The 20,257-nt window shown below is 45.3% G+C and overlaps 1 protein-coding gene across 2 annotated transcripts in view; it reads right to left on the bottom strand.

The window, feature by feature from the left end:
• Nucleotides 1-20,257, bottom strand: part of HYDIN (HYDIN axonemal central pair apparatus protein) — a 606,889-nt gene that overhangs the window by 239,991 nt on the left and 346,641 nt on the right. For both annotated transcript variants that reach the window (XM_068260328.1, XM_068260329.1), the window contains 3 exons: nt 7,649-7,863; nt 7,431-7,565; nt 1,098-1,281 (listed from right to left, as the gene is read on the bottom strand). In XM_068260328.1, coding sequence (XP_068116429.1) covers nt 1,098-1,281; nt 7,431-7,565; nt 7,649-7,863 — 534 coding nt within the window. The remainder of the gene's footprint in view (nt 1-1,097; nt 1,282-7,430; nt 7,566-7,648; nt 7,864-20,257) is intronic.

Genomic DNA, 20,257 nt, shown 5'->3' with positions numbered 1-20,257 from the left:
TTCTCTCCAAGTCTGATGCCCCCGACTATTTGCCCTTTCATTTCTCTGCTGTTATGCCACTGGCACAGCCAAGCCTTTACATTTACAGGCATTATATTCCTCTGCTGTTAACGTGTTTATATACACATTACACAGTGATTTTGTCAAGATCCTCCAGCAGTATTTCACTATCATTCTGGGTGCTGATAGTTCTACATACATTTTCTGTCATCTGCAATCATGGCCACATCACTTTCTTTTTTCTCTAAGTCATTCATAAATAAACTGAAGAGAACTGGACCAAGTACTAACCCCTGTGGAACTCCACTGTTAACAGGTAGACATTTGGTATATGATACATTCCCTGCTTCTCTTTGCCTTCTGTTCCTTAGACAGTCCTCTGTCCTTGTTCACACATTTCCCCCATCTCTGCATCCTCTGCTTCTGCACCAGGGTTTCGCAGATTCCAAGTATGTTACATCGATTACTTCCCAACATCTAGATGTGCACTCACCACTTTGTAAATGCTGAACTTGTTTGTCAGATAAGACCTATCTTTAGTAAACCCAAGCTATATAATCAGGTGTATCTAAAATAGCGCCCATGGCAAACACTGAAATTGTGCCCACCTGTTGGAGCCCCGTATCTAACAGCATCCTACCCCACCTTCATAGGCACTCTTAGCACAATCAGAGCCCCACCCCCCGGTATAGGTACAAAGGTGTCCCCTGTATACGTAGTAAAGCTAGGTGTCGAGGGGCTAATTTATTTTTATTTATGTAGTGTAAAATGTGTATTTTTAATGTATTTATTTATGCTAGACGTCCACACACACAACAGGGTTCAGAGCCCACAGGCATTGTTGTTACAGGAATGACCATTGGCTTCTCGTTGAAGCCACTGATGTACCCTTACAGGCACTCTGATTGGCTCAGGGAACATATGTTCCCATTCCCCAATCACAGATGTGGCAGTCTCGGCTGCAAACACTGACAAGTTAAAACTATCACACACATAGAAATGATGCTTGTTTGGGGTGGCCATGTTCCTCAGACTCTTTTTGGTGCTATCCACCTTTCACCATCCTGCCTGCATTATACCCAGAAAGCCTCTCATACCTTCATGCTCCCGCTGAGCCTTCTCGCGAGCCTTCATGGTGGCGTAATCTTGCTGCAGGTTGATGAAGTATATGTGCTGGCGATTGTTGAGGGATTTCAGTACAATGTGCAGAGTGGAACGTAGATTCCGGGCAAACAGGTTCTCCAGGCCATCAAAAACCACTCCGCGGAAGCAGTCATTCAGCTGAGGGGAAAAATACAATGACACAACAGCCTGCATTACACAGCAGTCATTCAAAGCTGTGATCTCTATCAGTCCCACTACAGGTGTGTCAGTAAGTATGGAGTCTATACAACGGGGATATCAGTTCCACTACAGGTGTGTCAGTAAGTATGGAGCCTATACAACGGGGATATCAGCTCAGCTAGGAGTGTGTCAGTAAGTATGGAGTCTATACAACGGGGATATCAGCTCAGCTACGAGTGTGTCAGTAAGTATGGAGCCTATACAACGGGGATATCAGCTAAGCTACGAGTGTGTCAGTAAGTATGGAGTCTATACAACGGGGATATCAGTTCCACTACAAGTGTATCAGTAAGTATGGAGCCTATACAACGGGGATATCAGCTCAGCTACGAGTGTGTCAGTAAGTATGGAGTCTATACAACGGGGATATCAGCTCAGCTACGAGTGTGTCAGTAAGTATGGAGTCTATACAACGGGGATATCAGCTTAGCTACGAGTGTGTCAGTAAGTATGGAGTCTATACAACGGGGATATCAGCTCAGCTACGAGTGTGTCAGTAAGTATGGAGTCTATACAACGGGGATATCAGCTCAGCTACGAGTGTGTCAGTAAGTATGGAGTCTATACAACGGGGATATCAGCTCAGCTACAAGTGTATCAGTAAGTATGGAGCCTATACAACGGGGATATCAGCTCAGCTACGAGTGTGTCAGTAAGTATGGAGTCTATACAACGGGGATATCAGCTCAGCTACGAGTGTGTCAGTAAGTAAGGAGCCTATACAACGGGGATATCAGCTCAGCTACGAGTGTGTCAGTAAGTATGGAGCCTATACAACGGGGATATCAGCTCAGCTACAAGTGTGTCAGTAAGTAGGGAGTCTATACAACGGGGATATCAGTCCCACTACAGGTGTGTCAGTAAGTATGGAGCCTATACAACGGGGATATCAGCTCAGCTACAAGTGTGTCAGTAAGTATGGAGCCTATACAACGGGGATATCAGCTCAGCTACGAGTGTGTCAGTAAGTATGGAGTCTATACAACGGGGATATCAGTTCCACTACAAGTGTGTCAGTAAGTATGGAGCCTATACAACGGGGATATCAGTTCCACTACAAGTGTGTCAGTAAGTATGGAGCCTATACAACGGGGATATCAGCTCAGCTACGAGTGTGTCAGTAAGTATGGAGCCTATACAACGGGGATATCAGCTCAGCTACGAGTGTGTCAGTAAGTATGGAGCCTATACAACGGGGATATCAGCTCAGCTACGAGTGTGTCAGTAAGTATGGAGCCTATACAACGGGGATATCAGCTCAGCTACGAGTGTGTCAGTAAGTATGGAGCCTATACAACGGGGATATCAGCTCAGCTACGAGTGTGTCAGTAAGTATGGAGTCTATACAACAAGGATATCAGCTCAGCTACGAGTGTGTCAGTAAGTATGGAGTCTATACAACGGGGATATCAGTTCCACTACAAGTGTGTCAGTAAGTATGGAGTCTATACAACGGGGATATCAGCTCAGCTACGAGTGTGTCAGTAAGTATGGAGCCTATACAACGGGGATATCAGCTCAGCTACGAGTGTGTCAGTAAGTATGGAGCCTATACAACGGGGATATCAGCTCAGCTACGAGTGTGTCGGTAAGTATGGAGTCTATACAACGGGGATATCAGCTCAGCTACGAGTGTGTCAGTAAGTATGGAGCCTATACAACGGGGATATCAGCTCAGCTACGAGTGTGTCAGTAAGTAGGGAGTCTATACAACGGGGATATCAGCTCAGCTACGAGTGTGTCAGTAAGTATGGAGCCTATACAACGGGGATATCAGCTCAGCTACGAGTGTGTCAGTAAGTATGGAGTCTATACAACGGGGATATCAGCTCAGCTACAAGTGTGTCAGTAAGTAGGGAGTCTATACAACGGGGATATCAGCTCAGCTACGAGTGTGTCAGTAAGTATGGAGTCTATACAACGGGGATATCAGTTCCACTACAAGTGTGTCAGTAAGTATGGAGTCTATACAACGGGGATATCAGCTCAGCTACAAGTGTGTCAGTAAGTAGGGAGTCTATACAACGGGGATATCAGTCCCACTACAGGTGTGTCAGTAAGTATGGAGCCTATACAACGGGGATATCAGCTCAGCTACGAGTGTGTCAGTAAGTAAGGAGCCTATACAACGGGGATATCAGCTCAGCTACGAGTGTGTCAGTAAGTATGGAGCCTATACAACGGGGATATCAGCTCAGCTACGAGTGTGTCAGTAAGTAGGGAGTCTATACAACGGGGATATCAGTCCCACTACAGGTGTGTCAGTAAGTATGGAGCCTATACAACGGGGATATCAGCTCAGCTACGAGTGTGTCAGTAAGTAAGGAGCCTATACAACGGGGATATCAGCTCAGCTACGAGTGTGTCAGTAAGTATGGAGCCTATACAACGGGGATATCAGCTCAGCTACGAGTGTGTCAGTAAGTATGGAGCCTATACAACGGGGATATCAGCTCAGCTACGAGTGTGTCAGTAAGTAAGGAGCCTATACAACGGGGATATCAGCTCAGCTACGAGTGTGTCAGTAAGTATGGAGCCTATACAACGGGGATATCAGCTCAGCTACAAGTGTGTCAGTAAGTATGGAGCCTATACAACGGGGATATCAGCTCAGCTACGAGTGTGTCAGTAAGTATGGAGCCTATACAACGGGGATATCAGCTCAGCTACGAGTGTGTCAGTAAGTATGGAGCCTATACAACGGGGATATCAGCTCAGCTACGAGTGTGTCAGTAAGTATGGAGCCTATACAACGGGGATATCAGCTCAGCTACGAGTGTGTCAGTAAGTATGGAGTCTATACAACGGGGATATCAGCTCAGCTACGAGTGTGTCAGTAAGTATGGAGTCTATACAACGGGAATATCAGTTCCACTACAAGTGTGTCAGTAAGTATGGAGTCTATACAACGGGGATATCAGCTCAGCTACGAGTGTGTCAGTAAGTAAGGAGTCTATTCAACGGGGATATCAGCTCAGCTACGAGTGTGTCAGTAAGTATGGAGCCTATACAACGGGGATATCAGCTCAGCTACGAGTGTGTCAGTAAGTATGGAGCCTATACAACGGGGATATCAGCTCAGCTACGAGTGTGTCGGTAAGTATGGAGTCTATACAACGGGGATATCAGCTCAGCTACGAGTGTGTCAGTAAGTATGGAGTCTATACAACGGGGATATCAGTTCCACTACAAGTGTGTCAGTAAGTATGGAGCCTATACAACGGGGATATCAGCTCAGCTACGAGTGTGTCAGTAAGTATGGAGTCTATACAACGGGGATATCAGCTCAGCTACGAGTGTGTCAGTAAGTATGGAGTCTATACAACGGGGATATCAGTCCCACTACAGGTGTGTCAGTAAGTATGGAGCCTATACAACGGGGATATCAGCTCAGCTACGAGTGTGTCAGTAAGTAAGGAGCCTATACAACGGGGATATCAGCTCAGCTACGAGTGTGTCAGTAAGTATGGAGCCTATACAACGGGGATATCAGCTCAGCTACGAGTGTGTCAGTAAGTATGGAGTCTATACAACGGGGATATCAGTTCCACTACAAGTATGTCAGTAAGTATGGAGCCTATGCAACGGGGATATCAGCTCAGTTTACAAACTTTACAAACTGCACATGGGCAGAACTATCCTGGCTATGGGAGCGCAATTGAGGAGGCATGAAGCTGTGTGATTTGTGGAAGGTTTGGAGAGGGCAGCGGTATACCGGAGTGGATCGGCACCACAGCAAACCTGATAAGACTGCAGGGGGGTGGAAGGTGCCCCAGGTAAGGAGATTAGTGATGGTCATGTCTTGGGAGAACTCATGTAGAAGCATGCAATTTGTTTGATCAGCTGATAGATTGCAAAGCTCTGATTTGCTGTGATCAAGTCCCGCTTTGGCACATGATCATGACTAGTAGAGATTAAGAGACTTGCATATCTATCACCTGACCAGACTGATCACATGTTTCTCCATGACTTCTCCTAGACATGACCATCACTAATCAGAGACTTACATATCTATCACCTGACCAGACTGATCACATGCTTCTCCATGACTTCTCCTAGACATGCCTATCACTAATCAGAGACTTACATATCTATCACCTGACCAGACTGATCACATGCTTCTCCATGACTTCTCCTAGACATGACCATCACTAATCAGAGACTTACTAATCTATCACCCGACCACACTGATCACATGCTTCTCCATGACTTCTCCTAGACATGACCATCACTAATCAGAGACTTGCATATCTATCACCTGACCACACTGATCACATGCTTCTCCATGACTTCTCCTAGACACGACCATCACTAATCAGAGACTTACATATCTATCACCTGGCCAGACTGATCACATGCTTCTCCATGACTTCTCCTAGACATGACTATCACTAATCAGAGACTTGCATATCTATCACCTGACCAGACTGATCACATGCTTCTCCATGGCTTCTCCTAGACATGACCATCACTAATCAGAGACTTACATATCTATCACCCGACCACACTGATCACATGCTTCTCCATGACTTCTCCTAGACATGACCATCACTAATCAGAGACTTGCATATCTATCACCTGACCAGACTGATCACATGCTTCTCCATGACTTCTCCTAGACATGACCGTCACTAATCAGAGACTTGCATATCTATCACCTGACCAGACTGATCACATGTTTCTCCATGACTTCTCCTAGACATGACCATCACTAATCAGAGACTTACATATCTATCACCTGACCAGACTGATCACATGCTTCTCCATGACTTCTCCTAGACATGCCTATCACTAATCAGAGACTTACATATCTATCACCTGACCAGACTGATCACATGCTTCTCCATGACTTCTCCTAGACATGACCATCACTAATCAGAGACTTACATATCTATCACCTGACCAGACTGATCACATGCTTCTCCATGACTTCTCCTAGACATGACCATCACTAATCAGAGACTTACATATCTATCACCTGACCAGACTGATCACATGCTTCTCCATGACTTCTCCTAGACATGACCATCACTAATCAGAGACTTACATATCTATCACCTGACCAGACTGATCACATGCTTCTCCATGACTTCTCCTAGACATGACCATCACTAATCAGAGACTTACATATCTATCACCTGACCAGACTGATCACATGCTTCTCCATGACTTCTCCTAGACATGACCATCACTAATCAGAGACTTACTAATCTATCACCTGACCAGACTGATCACATGTTTCTCCATGACTCCTCCTAGACATGACCATCACTAATCAGAGACTTACTAATCTATCACCCGACCACACTGATCACATGCTTCTCCATGACTTCTCCTAGACATGACCATCACTAATCAGAGACTTACATATCTATCACCTGACCAGACTGATCACATGCTTCTCCATGACTCCTCCTAGACATGACCATCACTAATCAGAGACTTACTAATCTATCACCTGACCAGACTGATCACATGCTTCTCCATGACTTCTCCTAGACATGACCATCACTAATCAGAGACTTACTAATCTATCACCCGACCACACTGATCACATGCTTCTCCATGACTTCTCCTAGACATGACCATCACTAATCAGAGACTTGCATATCTATCACCTGACCACACTGATCACATGCTTCTCCATGACTTCTCCTAGACACGACCATCACTAATCAGAGACTTACATATCTATCACCTGACCAGACTGATCACATGCTTCTCCATGACTTCTCCTAGACATGACTATCACTAATCAGAGACTTGCATATCTATCACCTGACCAGACTGATCACATGCTTCTCCATGGCTTCTCCTAGACATGACCATCACTAATCAGAGACTTACATATCTATCACCCGACCACACTGATCACATGCTTCTCCATGACTTCTCCTAGACATGACCATCACTAATCAGAGACTTGCATATCTATCACCTGACCAGACTGATCACATGCTTCTCCATGACTTCTCCTAGACATGACAATCACTACAAGAGACTTTAGTTCTGGTCCAGTCATTTCAGCTGATATCCTAATTCAGTCAGTGAGATTGGGAATCTGTATCACATGTGGTCCCCCTTACCTGGAGGCGGTCGCTGAGTATCTCCACCAGGAGGTCGTCGGGCAGTACACAGCTCACAAGTCCCTGTTCTCCTGCCACGCTGGCGCTCACACTGAGGCGACGTTGTAGTGGTGCTGGAAGCGGCAGACTCCCGGACTGCATACACAGCAGATAGACTCAGGGTGATATATGAAGCAGACAGTGCAGCTGATAATGTACAGAGAGTGAGAAGCACTTACCTGAGATGGGTCAGACGTGTGATGCTTTGCCCCAGACATCTGGTGACTCTCGGCCTTCCCCTTTCCCATAGGTTGGCTTCCCCGATTGGAACGTGAGATGACAGAATGTGCCGCAGCTTTCCCCTCCGCACCTTGGCCTCCCTCCGCTGTGTGTTTAGCCACGGCCTCCATACTGAGGCCTGTCTGACCACTGGGGGCCTCTGCTGCCTGGGCACCTGAGAGACAATTGGTGGTGACAACTTTATTTATTTATTTTATTACCGTAAGTATTTATATAGCTGAGAGGTATTCCGGAATCAGTCCTGCCCCGTGATTTGAAGCCTTACATACAAAAATTAACCAAAGCAGCTTTACCAGATGCTTCTGAAATTGAACTTATTATTGATAGGGCTCATCGCCTTCCTAAACCTCCAAATCTTGCTAATCACATACCACGGGATGTTATTGTGAGATTTTTGTGCTACCATGTGAAAGACAATCTATTGTTTGCCTTGAGGAAGAAAGGTACCCTGCCAGACCCATTTACTAAGATACAAATCTTTGCAGACCTGTCTCAGCATACTCTACAACGTCGCAAAGAGCTGCAACCTATCACAACGGCACTTCGTGCAGCTAACATTCCTTACAAGTGGAGGTTCCCCACGAAAATCGTTTTTTCTCTGAACAATCAAGTTCACTCAATCTCGTCTGTTGCTGCAGGCCGCAGCTTGTTAACCCAGATGCAAGTTCACATACAGGATAACCCTCCCAAACCTTCCAAAAACCCCTTCTCCTCAAAAATACAACAAGATTGGCGCACTGTCACTTCATAGCCGAGGCCCTGTCCCCCCATTGGTCAATTTCCTTTGAGTATATACTACTCGATAGCTGTCTTATACCAATCTACTTCTCTTTGGAAGTATTCCTATCCCCCCACTGAGTGTAGGACTTGGGACATTGGTTCTACTGATTAATGATGTTTAACTATGTTATATGGTTATTATGTTTCACCGTTATATCATATGTTGTTCTGAACGTTATCCTCATCCAGCTTTTCAACATGATTGTAGCTGACTTACAATGTCTTATACATCATTTGGGTCTAATTCAATGTCTTGTATTTACTTATCTGCTATGCATAGTGTACCATCCATAAAAATATCTTCTATTAATGCCAGGGGCATCAACTCGCCTTTTAAACGAAATCTTTTATGGAAGGAAGCCCGCCAACAAGCCACACAGATCTTATTGGTACAGGAGACTCACTTATTAGAAAGAGATACCAAATATTGTGTGAATTCTAATTTTCCAGTATGTTACCATAGCACCTTTAGTAAAAAGAAGAGGGGAGTTCTGCTGGCCTTTCACAAGGACGTTAAAGTTACGCCTATCTCAATCACGATAGATGACGCTGGCAGGTTCATTATATTTGTAGGAACTGTTAATGATCAACTGCTCACCTTAGTAACAATATATGCTCCAAATACGGCTCAAAAGTCCTTTTTGCAGAGAGTCAAAAAGTTAACGCGGTGAAAAGAGGTCTTCTTCTGGTGGGGGATGATTTTAACGCATGTTTTGCTGCTATGGACTCTTCCTCTACCAGTTCAATCCAAGGACCGCACTCACGTCAGAGGGTATGCTGGTGCCGGGCCCCAAGGCCATAAGTCACAGTAGTCATGAAGGAGTCCGCACACAGACTTCACGGAGCAATTTACATCAATTTATTGTCCCATCACATGTGTGTAGATACATAGTCTGACCTGCATAGGCCGACGATCGTTTCGGGGCCACTCAGGGTCCCCTTTATCAAGGCAGATAGCAGCAAAGACAAATACATTGTGTCCATACAAAAACCACAATAAATACCCCCAAACAGAGATTACTGATCCCACCCATAGGCGTTCCCATCAATCAATAAAACGTTACATTTTCAAAATACAACACTGTGCAATGCTATTTGGCTCACCCCATTGTCAATCAGTCTGCTCCTCTCCAGGATTCCATCAGCCGCGCTGTAAATTCCCACACACCGCTCATCTTCCGTGAACATAATGGGCGTCATGCTCGGCCAATCAGCCACTCCGAGAATACACCAATCAAAACGCAACAGCGTCATGCGTCACACGTACGCACCTCCGCATCGTCATATGGCATACCAATGTACGCCATGACGTGCGCATAGCCCAGCCGCTCAATGCAGTCTCAAAGGGGCGTGTAATCGTAACGTCGCATACTGCCCTGCGCCATAATCACAGAAGTTCACGCGGCCACATCACATTGAATTCTACGCGCATGCGTGCGCTTCGTATCGTGTTGCCATAGCAACAGGTCACAACCCACCGGGTAAAGACCTGTTTGCAGTGACAAAATAGGACCTCACAAGCGCAATGTCCTCCAAATGGGTACCTGGACTATAGAGCCTAGCAGACTGAAGGACTAAACTGTTATATAGAAAAAGGACTAAACTGTTATGTAGAAAATTTCCACCATAACCCGTCCAGTCACCTGCTGCCAAATTACATGCAAATATTCATATTGATGGAGAAAAAAGGATATACTGCAGGAGATATCAAGACAACCATTAAAGTGCACGTGACCACCCTAAAAAAAATATATCAAACATATATAAACATTCATAAAAATATTAAAAACAACTTGTTGCAACAAAACATAATAAAAACACATCATCGCTCACCTAAGAAGCATGCAAGCCCATTATTGCTGTTGAGGCCATGAGGCTTAACAGTATTTAATGTAAAGATCCAAAACGCCTCCCTTTGCAGTAGACGCTTTTTACGATCCCCACCCCGTCTAGGGGCCGTTACCTGTTCAATGGCCATCCCCCTTAAACTATGCATGCTGTGCCCTGCCTCCAAAAAATGCAATGCGACCGGTTGGGGCCCGGCACCAGCATACCCTCTGACGTGAGTGCGGTCCTTGGATTGAATTGGATTTTTGCACTGGCACTGTTGGACCAGCACCAGTCGTTTGGGCATCACATGACGGTGACTACATACAATCAGCGGAGTGGCTTCGTGATTATTCTCCAGGATCTGCGAATGGGAGCCTGGTGACCTGTTGCAACGGTTTGTTTCTTTGTTTTTTACTTTTGGACTGTTCACAAGTGGTGATTATGAATTAGTCACGGAATCGCACATCCTGAAGCAATATAACCCTCTAATGGCGACTGGGGGTGAGGAGTTTGAGCCTTTCACTTATAGCCAAGCCGAGGTGGACTCCATCCTCTTTCCCCACCACACAGACGAGTGCATTTGGCCCCGATAGTTGGAGGGATATAATCAAGGAACTTCGAAGAAATAGGAAGAGAAAAATTGACTTGGAGTTACATGGACAGACCCTATCTGAGTACTATAGACAAAAAAAGATACCGAAGGGTTTCCGGCTACAAATCCAGCCGACTATTGGAAGGCACAAACACGAATTTTGTGTGCGGTGGTGCGCATTATCAACGCAACACTCCATGAACTATATGCTGATGATTATTGAGGAATGTAAAGTGCAGTTGGTACAGATCGATAAGGATATTGTGAAACTTCAACGACTATTCGAAGAGATTGTGGAAATCGAGCCTGATCTGCAATCACAACTTGATAATTTGGATACAGAAATTACACGGTATACTGATACTTTGAGACAGCATAAGCGTGATAAATTCAAGCAGGTCTCACAGGATCATCGTGAGGGCAGGATATATCCCTGGTTGACTGGCATAAGAGACTACAACAGTGGGTCTGGGTTTCAACCACAGAGACCCTTTGGTCGTGGACGAGGACGTGGTAGACCTAAACCCAGACGTCCTAGAGTGAGACCTGGTGATAGTGACGTTGTATCAGAAAATCCCACGTCCGACAGTTACGGAGGAGGAATTGCAACGAACGGCCGGGGACAACAGACCCCTTTTCACAGGGACCCAGGAAACGAAGACCCAGGAGGGGCAAGGGTCACAAACCGACCACCAACATATCAGATTCAAACCCGTCGAGAGACACAGAAGTCCCGATAATTAATTTGTCTGATAAGGAATTATCAACAAGTGAAGTTAGTCTCCTGTCCAGGGGACTTTCGTTTTGTCCTTTTTCCAGGTTTGACAGATTCACCTTTGAGGTGGACGTTTTCAAATTTGAAAGAATGTTGAAGCTGAGACAGTTTTTTGACAAAAAACCCACCACTGACACCCCCCCTGCACCTACTAATCCCTTGAGGGTACGGAGTGAATGGACGCCTCCAGGTATGTTTAACAGCATTGAATGTTTTTCACAAACTGTTAAGGGTCAAGTTGATGCTCTTGATAATAAATTAAGGAATCGGAGATATTACAATCTGTCCAGAAATGAACGTATGGCCCTTGCAGATCTTGCTGGAAATAGGGAACTTATTATTAAACCGGCGGATAAGGGGGGTGCAGTGGTGGTGTTGAACTATGGGGACTACCGTGGAGGGATGATGGATATGCTGTCGGATACGGTGAGCTATACGCCCATCCCTAGGGATCCTACTTCTGCTATTGTGTCTAAGGTGAAATCACTTGTGGATATGGGTTTAACTAATGGCTGGATTGATGAAAATTTCAGTAACTATTTGGTCAATGACTATCCACAAATACCGGTGATATATGGTCTCCCCAAAGTCCATAAGGGTACCTCCCCATTAAAATATCGACCAATTGTGTCCGGGACAAATTCAGTCACACAGCCGTTGGCCCGTTTAGTGGACCAAGTTTTGCAACCATTTGTGAGGTCTTTGCCGGCTTACATTAAGGACACTGAGGATTTTTTGATTAAATTGGGGGCTTTGGGGAGTATGGGGGATAATGTGTATTTGTGTACCATGGACATCTCCTCCTTATACACATGTATTCCGAATCGGGAAGGACTTGCTGCTATTAGACATTTCTTGATTAAGGGTTTGGAACCTGATGTTCAACAGGAATGTCTACCTGCTGAGTTCATTCTGAGTTGTCTTGAATTGATTTTGGAAAACAATTGCTTTAAGTTTGAAAATATGTGGTTTAGACAATGCAGGGGGACTGCCATGGGAAGTTCGGCAGCTCCTGCATTTGCAAACCTTTTTGTGGGTTTTCTTGAGGAGACCATGATTTTCCCGAGTGCACCATTCCGGGAGGGTGTCGTCAAGTGGCTGAGGTTTATTGACGACATCTTCCTGGTCTGGAGGGGTGATGAGAGTGCCCTGATGGCATTTATCGGGTTCTTGAATGGCTTGACCAATGGGATTGTGTTCAATCCTGAATGGTCCCCTACCAGTGTCACATTTTTGGACGTGCGTGTCATCATTGAGGACTGGGGTTTTCGCACGACTTTGTATCAAAAGCCAACGGATCGTAATAGTTTGTTGAGGTATGAAAGCTTCCATCCTGAACATTTGAAAAATTCCCTACCTGTGTCACAGTATCTTAGGGTGCTGCGAATTTGTAACGATGCGTCCGACCGGTTAACTCAGCTCTCTCTGATGACACGCAGGTTCAGGGAGAGGGGTTACCCCGATGACATCTTGAAGGTTGCCTTGGGCAAGGCAGAGGACAGATGGAGAGGCTTGGACCGACGGGAGCGCAATAGAGAGACGGGAATTCCCTTTGTGCAGACGTACAGTCTTGCATCTAGGGGAATACAGCGTGTCGTCGAGACTCATTTACCAATATTAACAGAAGACAAGTCTCTTCCGAATCTGATAAAGAAAAAACCTCTGCATTCCTATAGGTCATGCCCTAATCTTAGATCTAGACTAGTGGAGGCTGACCCCTGGCAGAAATATGCCGAACCCCAAGTGGTGTTATCTCATAGAACTGGGTGTTACAAGTGTTTCAAATGCAATGTGTGCACAGCACTGAACACAGGAGGGTACTTTGTACATCCCCATACTTGTCAGAAGTACAATATTAAGCAATATCTTAACTGTGACTCTGACTTTGTGGTCTATCTCTTGAAGTGTCCCTGTGGCCTTGCCTATGTTGGGAAGACCACGGGGCCATACAAGAAACGATTTCAGAGGCACCGCAGTGACATCAAAATGGCACTTGAGGCAGAGGGGAAAGGTAGGAAACCCGATGCCACCAAACCGGTCGCATTGCATTTTTTGGAGGCAGGGAACAGCATGCATAGTTTAAGGGGGATGGCCATTGAACAGGTAACGGCCCCTAGACGGGGTGGGGATCGTAAAAAGCGTCTACTGCAAAGGGAGGCGTTTTGGATCTTTACATTAAATACTGTTAAGCCTCATGGCCTCAACAGCATGAATGGGCTTGCATGCTTCTTAGGTGAGCGATGATGTGTTTTTATTATGTTTTGTTGCAACAAGTTGTTTTTAATATTTTTATGAATGTTTATATATGTTTGATATATTTTTTTTAGGGTGGTCACGTGCACTTTAATGGTTGTCTTGGTATCTCCTGCAGTATATCCTTTTTTCTCCATCAATATGAATATTTGCATGTAATTTGGCAGCAGGTGACTGGACGGGTTATGGTGGAAATTTTCTACATAACAGTTTAGTCCTTTTTCTATATAACAGTTTAGTCCTTCAGTCTGCTAGGCTCTATAGTCCAGGTACCCATTTGGAGGACATTGCGCTTGTGAGGTCCTATTTTGTCACTGCAAACAGGTCTATACCCGGTGGGTTGTGACCTGTTGCTATGGCAACACGATACGAAGCGCACGCATGCGCGTAGAATTCAATGTGATGTGGCCGCGTGAACTTCTGTGATTATGGCGCAGGGCAGTATGCGACGTTACGATTACACGCCCCTTTGAGACTGCATTGAGCGGCTGGGCTATGCGCACGTCATGGCGTACATTGGTATGCCATATGACGATGCGGATGTGCGTACGTGTGACGCATGACGCTGTTGCGTTTGGATTGGTGTATTCTCGGAGTGGCTGATTGGCTGGGCATGATGCCGAGCATGACGCCCATTATGTTCACGGAAGATGAGCGGCGTGTGGGAATTTACAGCGCGGCTGATGGAATCCTGGAGAGGAGCAGACTGATTGACAATGGGGTGAGCCAAATAGCATTGCACAGTGTTGTATTTTGAAAATGTAACGTTTTATTGATTGATGGGAACGCCTATGGGTGGGATCAGTAATCTCTGTTTGGGGGTATTTATTGTGGTTTTTGTATGGACACAATGTATTTGTCTTTGCTGCTATCTGCCTTGATAAAGGGGACCCTGAGTGGCCCCGAAACGATCGTCGGCCTATGCAGGTCAGACTATGTATCTACACACATGTGATGGGACAATAAATTGATGTAAATTGCTCCGTGAAGTCTGTGTGCGGACTCCTTCATGACTACTCTTCCTCTACCAGGGAAACCTCTTTACTGCTCATGGGGAAAACTATTCAATGGCATGACTTATATGACCCGTGGAGAATTTTACACGCATCCGAAAGGGACTATACCCAGGGCCGGCCTTAGGTTTCACAGCGCCCTGAGCGTAACCAGATTTTGGTGCCCCCCCCCCCTCCCAATTAGTGTATCTAGCAGCATAAGCATATTCCCCCTTTAGCGTAGGGAGGTTGGGGATGGGGAGCCTTACTTTTTGCTGGTCAGTCTTCTCTTCTTACAGTCTGCAGACTTAGTGCCAGTGTAGGTGCCAGGATTCTGGGAGCAGGAGAGGAGAAGGTCTCGTCACTCAGGACATTGTCACAGGGCTGGTGGCACACGTGCTGCGCGCTTCTCTGCAGCAGCGTGGGGCTCAGCGTGCCTTCGTCCATCCTGATTCCTGACATATAGCTATAAGTCCCCCCAGTATAGGTAGCCAGGCATAGGTGACCCAGTAAAGGTAGCCAGCTATTGATCCCCCCAGTATAGGTTAGCCAAGTAGGTGCCCCCAGTATAGGTAGCCAGTGCAGTTGCCCCAGTATAGGTTAGATAGGCATGTGTACCAGATATAGGTTAGATAGGTAGGTGCCCCCAGTAGAGGTTAGATAGGTAGCTGCCCCCAGTGTATAGGTTAGATAGGTAGGTACCTGCAATATAGGTTAGATAGGTAGGTACCTGCAATATAGGTTAGATAGGTAGGTACCTGCAATATAGGTAAGATAGGTAGGTACCCGCTATATAGGTTAGATAGGTAACTGACCCAGTATAGGTTAGATAGGTAGCTGCCCCCAGTATAGGTTAGATAGGTAGGTACCGCCAGTATAGGCTAGATAGGTAGGTACCCCCAGTATAGGCTAGATAGGTAGGTATCCCCAGTATAGGCTAGATAGGTGGGTGTCCCCAGTATAGGTTAGATAGGTAGCTGCCCCCAGTATAGGCTAGATAGGTAGGTACCCCCAGTATAAGTTAGATAGGTAGCTGCCCCCAGTATAGGCTAGATAGGTAGCTGCCCCCAATATAGGTTAGATAGGTAGGTACCCCCAGTATAGGTTAGATAGGTAGCTGCCCCCAGTATAGGTTAGATAGGTAGCTGCCCCCAGTATAGGTTAGATAGGTAGGTACCCCCAGTATAGGCTAGATAGGTAGGTACCCCCAGTTTGGGTTAGATAGGTAGGTGCCCCCAGTATAGTTTAGATAGGTAGCTGCCCCCAGTATAGGTTAGATAAGTAGTTGCCCCCAGTATAGGCTAGATAGGTAGTTGCCCCCAGTATAGGCTAGATAGGTAGGTACCCCCAGTATAGGCTAGATAGGTAGGTACCCCCAGTATAGGTTAGATAGGTAGGTACCCCCAGTATAGGCTAGATAGATAGGTACCCCCAGTATAGGCTAGATAGGTAGGTTCCCTCAGTATAGGCTACTTAGGTAGGTACCCTCCCTCCCCTCATACTAGAGCCGCAGCTGCGGGGATGGCGGCCCGACCTCTCCCTCCCTTCCTCTCCTGGGCCGCCCTCCGTGCGCCCCCTCCGATACACAGTGCAGAGTGCAGCAGGAAGCATTAAGTAGAGCAACTCACCTCCTGGATCCGAGCGCCGTTCTCTTGCCGCTGGTCTTCTCCTCTACATAGCCGCTGATACACACTAAACTTCCTGTAAACAGGAAGTTTAGTGTGTATCAGCAGCTATGTACAGGAGGAGAAGACCAGCGGCAAGAGAACGGCGCTCGGATCCAGGAGGTGAGTTGCTCTACTTAATGCTTCCTTCTGCACTGTGCATCGGAGGGGGCGCACGGAGGGCGGCCCAGGAGAGGAAGGGAGGGAGAGGTCGGGCCGCCCTCCCCGCAGCTCCCTCTCCATCACGGAAGCCGCATGGACCTGTTCGCCCCCATCTCCCCCAGCAGCGGCACCAGGGGGCGGAGCGCGACGGACCAGGCCGGGCAGCAGCGAGACAGGCGGCAGGAGCGCCCCCCTAGAAGCCGGCGCCCTGAGCGATCGCTCAGGTCGCTCAGGTCAAAGGCCGGCCCTGACTATACCCACTACTCCTCAGTTCACAGATCCTATTCGAGGATTGACTATTTCCTAACTGATAAAGTTCTCCTGCAGAATGTACTTGACGCCTCAATTGGACATATAACTTGGTCCGACCATGCCCCTGTACATTTAACTATCAAAGACACCTTATCTGCACCCAGGCCTAATCAGTGGAGACTTAATCAATCTCTATTGTCTGATCCTGTCATTTCTAAAGACATCTCTGATCATATTAGGGAATTTTTCTTGCACAATACATCTCCTGAAGTTGGTGTAGCAACAGTATGGGCAGCCCATAAAGCATATGTAAGAGGTCTATATATCAGACTAGGCTCCCAGCGGAAAAGGGAACAATTGACTCTCTCCAATTCTCTTTTAACTCAAATAGGAGACTTGGAGAAAGCTCATAAACAAACGAATGATCCCCTCTTATATCAACAATTATTTAGACTCCGCCAGGACCTGCGTAGCCTGTTCCTCTCTAAATATGATTATTACCTTCAGAGAGCAAACCTTACTAAATACTCCCAGAGTAATAAAGCTAGTACTCTCTTAGCCAACTTAATTAAACATAGACAAGCTAAATCAAAAATCCACACAATAATCCACCCTATTACTAAAGATAAAATACAAAACCCGAAATTAATAGCTGATGCATTTGCTGCCTTCTATAAGAAGCTATATAACTTACATCAAGACGACAAGACTCCTCAACCCACAGAGGACATAATTAATGAGTACTTAGCCTCTATTAATCTTCCTAGAGTTCAACCCTCTCACCTAGAAAAGCTTAACAGTCCCTTTACAATTGATGAGTTAGTCCGCACTATTAAATCATTGAAAAGGAATAAGGCTCCTGGTCCTGATGGATATATTAATGAATATTACTCTACCTTCGCTGATATGCTAGCCCCACATCTCCTCGTTCTTTTTAATTCATTTATCTCAGGACAACAGATCCCCAAAGAATATCTAGCAGCAACAATTATTGTCATCCCTAAACCAAGGAAAGACCCTCTATGCCCCGCCAGCTACAGGCCAATCTCATTGCTAAATACTGACACAAAGTTGTATGCTAAACTACTGGCCAACCGTATGATGCAGGTTACACCTGAACTACTAGCTCCTGACCAAGTTGGCTTTACACGAGGCAGGCAGGCACCGGATGGAACGAGAAGAATGTTGAATATTCTTAGATATATAGAGCTCCGTCGGATGCCTTCTCTGCTCCTTACTTTGGATGCGGAGAAGGCATTCGACAGAGTTCATTGGGGTTTCCTAAGAGCTACGTTACTTAAATTTGGTCTTCAGGGTTCAATAAATATGGCAATAATGGCACTATACTCATCACCATCAGCAAAAGTGAATGCTGCCGGTTTTCTCTCAGATAGTTTCGACATTACTAACGGAACCCAACAGGGGTGCCCCCTTTCCCCAATCATTTTCGTTCTATTAATGGAAACAGTTGCTCAAAAAATTAGACAAAACGTAAACATTAATGGAATCACTATGCCAGACTCTACACATGTCATTAGCTTATTTGCTGATGACGTGGCATTAGTACTCACTAAACCCTTAATTTCCCTCCCAGCTGTGCTACAAGAACTTCAGGACTTTGCTTTAGTTTCTTATTATAAGCTAAACCAAACGAAATCATATGTACTAGGTCTCAACGTACCACCAGACTTGGAAAAATTACTGAAGACCTCATATCCTTTCCCTTGGTCCGACACCTCGGTTCAATACCTGGGTATCCACCTCCCACAACATACCAGCGACCTCTTTGAATTTAACTATGTTCCCCTCCTAGCACAAATTAGAAAGGAATCTCAAGAGTTGACAAAATTTACACTATCTTGGTCAGGAAGGATCGTATCCTTTAAAATGTTCCTACTGCCAAAGATTTTGTATGTCTTTAGGACATTGAATATCCCGCTATATAAATCTTATTTTAACGACTTTAAGAAACTAATTAATCAGTTTATATGGAAGGGTGGTAGAACAAGAGTGGCATATAATACTATGACTCTTCCAAAAAAACAAGGAGGGATGGGTCTCCCTAACATCGAAGTATATTACCACGCCACAAATTTAGAAATGGCAAGATATTGGTGGTCTAACCCTCCACATAAAATATGGCTATCACAAGAACAAGCTTTATTACAAACAGACCTGCGAGATATCCTGTCTAGTATTCTCATAGGCCATAAATCCTTGACCTCAGATTTTCCCTCTATTAAAGCAACCCTCTTATCTTGGGAGTACTTTTGTAAATATCCCCCCAAGACTGGGAACTCACTCACACCTCGTATACCTCTCACTACTATACAATTATTAACTCCTGATTTATCACTCACCGGCTGGAAAGCGCGAGGCATCCTCTCCTTAAATGCCTTATACAAAGGTTTAGATATTAAGTCCTTCCAGGAGCTCCGAACACAATTTGAGCTGCCAGACTCATATTATTTTGCATATTATAGAATTTTCAATCTTCTCAATTCAAAAAAAATACATATCCCAGATGTCAATGAACATATTCTCACGCTACTGAATTCTAAACAACATCCCACAGGTGGTACGGGTGTATGGTATACATATCTTCTATCGCCCAATCAATCTCCATTGCAAAAATATCTACAGACTTGGTCATATGATATTAATTTGACCATTTCATTACAACAGATTCTCCGGGCAAATAGACTACTTTTGCAATACTCCAAATGCAATTCCCATTGGGAACAATTTTAAAAAATATTTTTTCGATGGTATATAACACCTAGGAAATTGGCAAAATTTTCCCCATCTGGGTCAGATATATGCTGGAAGTGCAATACAGAGACAGGTACCCTGATCCACATGCTCTGGGAATGCCCATCAGTATCCCAATTCTGGTCAGAGATTAAAACAATAATTCGTACGCATTATGACCCGTCCTTCATGCTCTCTCCACAACTAGCTATCTTATTGATTGACATTGAGAAGATTGACACTGCTCACCGACAGATAATTTTACATATCCTTATGGCAGCTCATCATATCATTACCTCTAACTGGAAATCTCAGGAGACCCTGAGCTTAGATCACCTTATAGCCCTGGTAACCCAAAATATGATTATGGAACGTAATTTAAAAAACAGACAATCCCCGAATAGACCCTATACTACACTACCAAACAGCTGGAAGACATTGTTCAGTAAAGTGTAATATTTCATTTATACATGTTAAAGCTATTTCATCGCCACTCA

The sequence above is a fragment of the Hyperolius riggenbachi genome, chromosome 11 (genome assembly GCF_040937935.1).
Source record: "Hyperolius riggenbachi isolate aHypRig1 chromosome 11, aHypRig1.pri, whole genome shotgun sequence".
Classification (NCBI taxonomy): domain Eukaryota; kingdom Metazoa; phylum Chordata; class Amphibia; order Anura; family Hyperoliidae; genus Hyperolius; species Hyperolius riggenbachi.
Note: the sequence above shows the minus strand (reverse complement) of the source record. Positions and strands in the feature narration are given on the sequence as shown.